This window comes from Pagrus pagrus (assembly GCF_965226575.1).
Source record: "Pagrus pagrus genome assembly, chromosome: 3".
Taxonomy (NCBI): Eukaryota; Metazoa; Chordata; class Actinopteri; order Spariformes; family Sparidae; genus Pagrus; species Pagrus pagrus.
In genome coordinates, this window is record NC_140187.1 from 22444209 (window position 1) to 22450895 (window position 6687).

The 6687-nt window shown below is 41.6% G+C and overlaps 1 protein-coding gene across 1 annotated transcript; it reads left to right on the forward strand.

Moving 5' to 3' along the window:
* The first annotated feature begins 605 nt into the window (after positions 1-605).
* Positions 606-6197, forward strand: LOC311252991 (ATP-dependent RNA helicase DDX19A). The gene is made up of 12 exons (XM_084346657.1): positions 606-824; positions 1320-1359; positions 1448-1540; positions 1648-1783; positions 2033-2125; positions 2312-2414; positions 2584-2698; positions 2891-3068; positions 3181-3418; positions 4924-5086; positions 5512-5703; positions 5879-6197. Exons 1-12 carry the CDS (start codon positions 768-770, stop codon positions 5938-5940), a joined length of 1470 nt encoding a protein of 489 aa, XP_084202783.1. The 5' UTR covers positions 606-767; the 3' UTR covers positions 5941-6197.
* Positions 6198-6687: the final 490 nt, after the last annotated feature.

Genomic DNA, 6687 nt, shown 5'->3' on the forward strand with positions numbered 1-6687 from the left:
GCTACTTGACTGAATGATGTTTATAATTTTAAGAGCAAAAACTAATTGGATTATAGCTTGAAGAGAAAGTCAATGTTCCTACATCTACAGCACATTAACATTTATTTGGGAAAATGCATGGTGTCAGTATGATGTCAGCTAAAATTGTATACAGGTATTTGAACTAGATTTTGACACATGGCCCCTAGACAAGGGCCCTAGGTAAAATTGCAGAAGCCCTAACCAATCCAGTTTATATCGCATGTTAGTAGGGCATGCCACCGCACAAATCTGCAATAAATCTAATTTCTATTGCCACATTGTAAAATTGTAATCTTTAAGCCATCGAGGCTCTGGCGCCTTGGAGCAGTTCCCCTTGTTTCCTGGTTGGTAATCCAAAATTACTTGTTTTCTTTCCTTGTTTGCATATAAATAAACAGACCTGCATCATCGTTGCTGTCAGTTTGTGCGTGTGTGTGCGTGTGCGTGTGTGTGTGTGTGTGTGTGTGTGTGTGTTGTTTGCACAGGAAGGCTGAGTTTATGCAGAACAATTTGGCGCCACCCACAGGCTCAGCAGAGTAGTGCTTCCAGACGTTTAACAGTGGAACTGTTATCGTTCGGCACTTGCTTTCTACCCGGACTTGTGAGCGGTTGCACAGGTGCCCAGAATCGTTTCGGCACGCCATTGTGGTGAATAGTTACTTTCACATTACTGACTCCTCACTCTGAGCTTGCTTTCCTTGTTGAGTTATCCTCATTGAAATAACAAAAGAAGAAACTGTCCCACAATGGCTACGGACTCCTGGGCCCAGGCGGTGGACGAGCAAGAAGCCGCGGCGGAATCGGTAAACCTTAACTTACGCAACACGAGCTAACGTGTTGTTAGCTTGTTTAAATGATGCATTGGCCTGCTCTGCCAGCCTGTAAAGGTAGATTAGCTGCTCAGCTTTGTTTCTTACAGTTGTACCTGTTCAACGACATCGCTGTCAGTGAGTGAATAGGCTCCTGTGGCCGTCTGTCTTCAGTCACAACATGAACTTAAATACGAAACTACCGGGTGGCCTCGAGCTGTCGTGAGAGCTAAGTTAACTAGCTTCAGCTCAGGCGCTGCGTGCTCATTCAGCTACTAGCATTAGCAGTTAGCTGGCTAGCAAGCAAGTGATGCAAGAGGCTCTAAAATAGCGATACTGACAAATAAAGTCTCATGACTCAGTCTGGGTTCGTGTCTGCCATCATGTGTTATCACGACAGGCATAAACTGGGGCTAGCCCTGACTTAAAAAATGTTTTTTATAGATATTTATTCAGACTAACAACTCTGTAAACTTTCTCTCCTTTCAGATCGGTAGCCTTCAGCTAAACGAGAAATCAGAGGAAAATGGTAAGTTTGTAAATAATACAAGTCAGAAAACTGGTCCTACAAAAAAATGTTACGGATGTAAACACACGTTTAATTTTTGATATTGCAGGAACGACAGCTAATGCGACAGACTCCAGCACTGCAGCTGCGAAGTCGGAAGCTGAGGGGAAAAACAAGACAAACGCAGAGGAAGACGACAAAGGTATTACACGTCTATAAGATATCCATCCTCTGGTGAAGCTGCCTGACACTCTCGATTGTCATTGTTTGTCTCGCTCATTGAAACACATCTTTCTTTTTTTTCTTCAGAGGACAAAGCGGCACAGTCGTTGCTAAACAAGCTGATACGAAATAATCTCGTCAACAACACTAATCAGGTGGAAGTTCTTCAGAAGGACCCCAGCTCTCCGCTCTACTCAGTCAAGTCTTTTGAGGAGCTGCGACTGTAAGTGGATCTCCTACTTGTCCACTCATCTCTGTTGTTGTATGACAACATTTTGGCTGCCTCACGCATTTATTTTTAATAAGCTGTCAATCAGTTTTTGTATTTATGACACATGCATGTAGTCAGAAAAGATGCTCCCATCAAGACCCAGGCTATAATTACACCTGCACTAGGACATTCTGTTTTTTTGTTTTAATGTTTGATATTTTAATGGACGACATCTCTATTTCTATATTCTCCTGTGTGCAGCAAACCACAGCTGCTTCAAGGCGTGTACGCTATGGGTTTTAATCGGCCATCCAAAATCCAGGAGACTGCCTTACCTATGATGCTGGCCGAACCGTGAGTATACTTTGCCCTGTATAGAAATGTTATGTAGCCTTCTAGCAAAGCATTATGTCTTTTGAGGCTCACTGAAATCTCTCACCCCAAATAGTTTCTATATAACTTTAAAATCAATTTAATCACACCTTTTTTAGGTGAAAAGGGTTTATTAGTTATAGTAAACTAATGCCACCTTACTTTTAGTCCACAGAATCTGATTGCCCAGTCGCAGTCAGGAACAGGAAAAACAGCTGCCTTTGTCCTCGCCATGCTCAGTCATGTAGATCCCAACAACAAATATCCTCAGGTTGGTTTTCACTGTTTTGATATGTGAAATGCTGTTCGGCAAATCTCTGGCCTCCTTTTACCTGTCTCTTGCAATAATTATTATCCTTGATAACCTTTGCTAAATGTCAAGAGCATTTATGGACTCATAAAATCTTTTTTCCACCTTATTTCATCTCTCTCTCCATCAGTGCCTGTGTGTGTCACCAACATATGAGCTGGCACTTCAGACTGGCAAGGTAATCGAGCAGATGGGCCAACACTACCCAGAGGTCAGATTAGTCTACGCCATCAGAGGAAACAAATGTAAGGCTTATCTGCTCTCTTCAATGCTACATCGACACTCTTAAATAGATAATAAAAATGTTTTATTCCTAATTAGTTGTTAGTTAGTAGATTCAATTTAGTCTTGTATTTGAATGGGTCTTACTGATGAAAAGAGAGGCTGAGAGACGGCCCTGTGTGTTGATGAGTGCTTGTTTCTTGTAAACGTTTCAGTGCAGCGGGGCATGAAGCCACAGGAACAGATAGTTATTGGCACACCTGGTACCATGCTGGACTGGTGCGGTAAGCTCAAGTTCATCGAACCCAAGAAGATCAAGGTGTTTGTGCTGGACGAGGCTGACGTCATGATTGCCACACAGGGTCACCAGGACCAGAGCATCCGCATCCAGAGGTCATAATAAACACCAGCACGGAGTAGAAACATTTATGGCACTTAACAATAAATAAAAAGTACCGGTGAGGAAATTTTGACCAATATGACTTTTCTCTTCTCCGCCACACAGGATGCTGCCCAAAAACTGCCAGATGTTGCTGTTCTCAGCCACATTTGAAGAGACAGTGTGGAACTTTGCCCAGCGCATCGTGCCTGATCCCAACATCATCAAGCTGAAGAGAGAAGAGGAGACGCTGGATACCATCAAACAGTACTATGTGTTGTGCAACAGCAAGGAGGAGAAGTTCCAAGCCCTCTGTAACATCTACGGAGCCATCACCATCGCACAGGCCATGATCTTCTGCCATGTGAGTTCATTCACTTCATATTTACAGACATGAGTTGCATTAAGAAAGATTCTTGCCAAAATGGAAATTCCTGTATCACAATGTCAAGAAAACCTGCTGCTCTTCAGTTCTTCTTGTGAAGCTTTTTCTCTGGGTGAAAAAATAAATTGGCACCACTAACTTACTTACTGGTTTATTTTACCAACACTTTCCAACCAAGGCCTTCTTGTAAATCAGCTACGGTTGCCAAGTTGTGTTTGCATCTTTTGTTACATGAGCACCTTCTTTGCTGGTGAAGAAGTTCAGCAACACAAGGTGCTGAATAGAGTCACACATTAGATATTGCTCTCATGAGCATTTATTACCTTCATGTGACATTTCGGGCACAGGACCTTCTTCAGACTTAAAATAGGTAAAGAGACATGTCTTACAAGTACCTGTACAAAGGGGTGCAATATTTATGTGCAAATAAACCCTGTTGAAGTGTAATATAACAAAACGACCAGAAAGAACTGTCAATATAAGTGAGACAAATGATAAACATAGAACATTATGCAGAAATTGGCATTTTGTGCAACACCACTGCTGAAATACAATTCCCAGGTGTGCAAGAATTTGTCAGAGGTGCTAACTACAAACAAAACTCATTACGTCATAACAATGTTATGTGTTGAAAACTTGTATGTTGAAGTAAACATGTATGTAACGGTGTGATCCTACCCTCTCGCCCCCCTATCACTTGTCTTGGCTGAGACAGAGACACCATTCACCCAATTACAGGAAACTGTACCATCAAAATGATTTTAAAGCTGTTATTCTAGGTAAAAAAAAAGTTACCAAATGTTGCTTTAAATAAAGGTAATTCATAGCAGAAAATGCACATACTAGGTCCCCAAAAAACACCTGTACAGTGCACATATATACATGTGTATAAGCACTGTACATTCTGTGTGTATATGTATGATACATGTACACATGTATCATACATGTATACACACAGAATGTACAAAGCACCAGTTCATTGTCAGAGTGAGCATCAGCTGTGAACCATCATATTGTCATGCATTAAGAGGAAGCTAATACAAAATGTGGCATTACTAGTTTAGAAGGACCTCTGCTATAAAGGTGGTCGTATTGAATGACAATGACAAAATAACAGCAATGAGAAAAAGAACAAATATCAGATAATCATGAAAACACAGGACATTTCAAGAATTCATCCACACATCTGGTGAGTAGTCACTAGAGAAAAGCCTCAGCCCATAACCCAGTGTAATATAGGATGGTCCTGAAAACATTTTCACAGCAGTGGTTAAACAGAACAAAAACATGTTTAAGCTGAGGATGTAATGTCCACATCATCATCATCATCATCATCATCATCATCAATCATTAAAACAACACAAGGCATATCTTAGGTCCATACTGTTGGACTTGCACCCGTTGTGACTCTCAAGTCAGTCTTCTCCAAGTCCTATCCTGTTTTACAAGTAGTTATTAACAGCACCTTCCTCTGTGTGATTCAGACAAGGAGGACTGCAGGGTGGCTGGCAGGGGAGCTGTCCAGAGAGGGCCACCAGGTGGCGCTGCTCAGCGGCGAGATGCAGGTGGAACAGAGGGCAGCTGTCATCGACCGCTTCAGAGACGGCAAGGAGAAGGTCCTGGTCACCACAAACGTTTGTGCTCGAGGTAAGGACTGAGTGCATCATGTCATCATGTTAATTTCTATTCAGCGGTTCGATGTAAATTGAAAAGGCCATTCACACACACACACACACATCTTTGTACTTGAGACGGATTTCTTTACAAATTCAGAGCCAGAGGTCTTCACATTCATTTGTGGTCAAAGGTGCAGGAGTTGTAGCCCCTTTTGACCATATGTATATAAAGAGCAATTTCTGTGTGGTTCATTGGATGTGGATTTAAACATCCTTAAATCAATTTATACTTTTCATTTTAAATATAATGTGATGGAGCACAGAGCTACAACTAAACTGTTCAAACACTCGCACCCTGCACTGATTGTGGTGCATCTCGATGGGAGCTAAATATCATTGAAAAACAGGACGACCCATGTACGTTATATCATCTCCACACTTGTCGCGTACATCCAGGTATTGATGTGGAGCAGGTGTCTGTGGTGATCAACTTCGACTTGCCGGTAGACAAGGATGGTAACCCAGACAACGAGACATACCTGCACAGGATTGGCCGCACGGGTCGATTTGGCAAAAGAGGACTGGCCATCAACATGGTGGACAGCAGGATGAGCATGAACATCCTCAACAGGATCCAGGAGCATTTCAGTAAGTTGCAGCTGCTACAGTGCACACGGTCTTATACACACAAACAGCTGGACCAAATTGATTTTGACAGCTTTACAGTTAATTTAGTTAAATATTTACTTAATTCAGGAAGATTATGGCTTTCAACCCTCTAAATCAATCCCCCCCATTTTTTTTATGGTTTCTCCCTCTGCAGGTAAGAAAATTGAAAAACTAGACACAGATGATCTGGATGAAATTGAGAAAATCGCCAGCTAAAGAGAGCGTCGTTTATCGCATGAAGGACGCCGGCCCAACTCCCCCCTCCCCTCTTCGCTCTCCAAGGACTGTACGCTCCTACAGTGTTTTATGCTTTTATTTTTTTAGCCGTCGGAGGAAAGAGCAAAACCACAAATACAGCATATGTTTACACGTGGATATGTCTCCTCTCAGACGAATGTTTTGTAAGTCTCTGGAACATACCCCATTTCACTCTTTGTACCTCTTTGAATAAAGTCTATCAGTTTATTGCTGTGTATCGTGATGCTGCAGAAGCAGCCATAGTGGACTCTGTTTTACTGAACACACAGATTTAATAAACACTTTTTGGTGTTGGCTGTAGTGGTGGCATGATACAAGCTACTCTGTAAAGAGATTCACAAATAACCTGAATAGAGTAATAATCATTCTATGTGCCACAAAGTTTTTAATTTTAAAAGAAAGTATAATTGAATGTAACTGTATCATGTAGACTATTACAGCATTTATCGTGCTCTGTATTGACCAAAAGTACAAAGGGTGAAGTTGGGTATGCTGCTCCAAGTGGTAGTTTAATCATTAAGATTATGATATTGAGATGGTGATGGTTGGGTTTCAAGGGTCTATGCAAACTTATCAACCTGTGATAGTTATTATCAAGTACTATCAACCTGTACTCACATGACAGAAATTAATCCTGAATTAACCTCAACTTTAGCATCAGGGTCTGTAGTCAAACAAGGCTGCCTAGATTGATCATACACTACT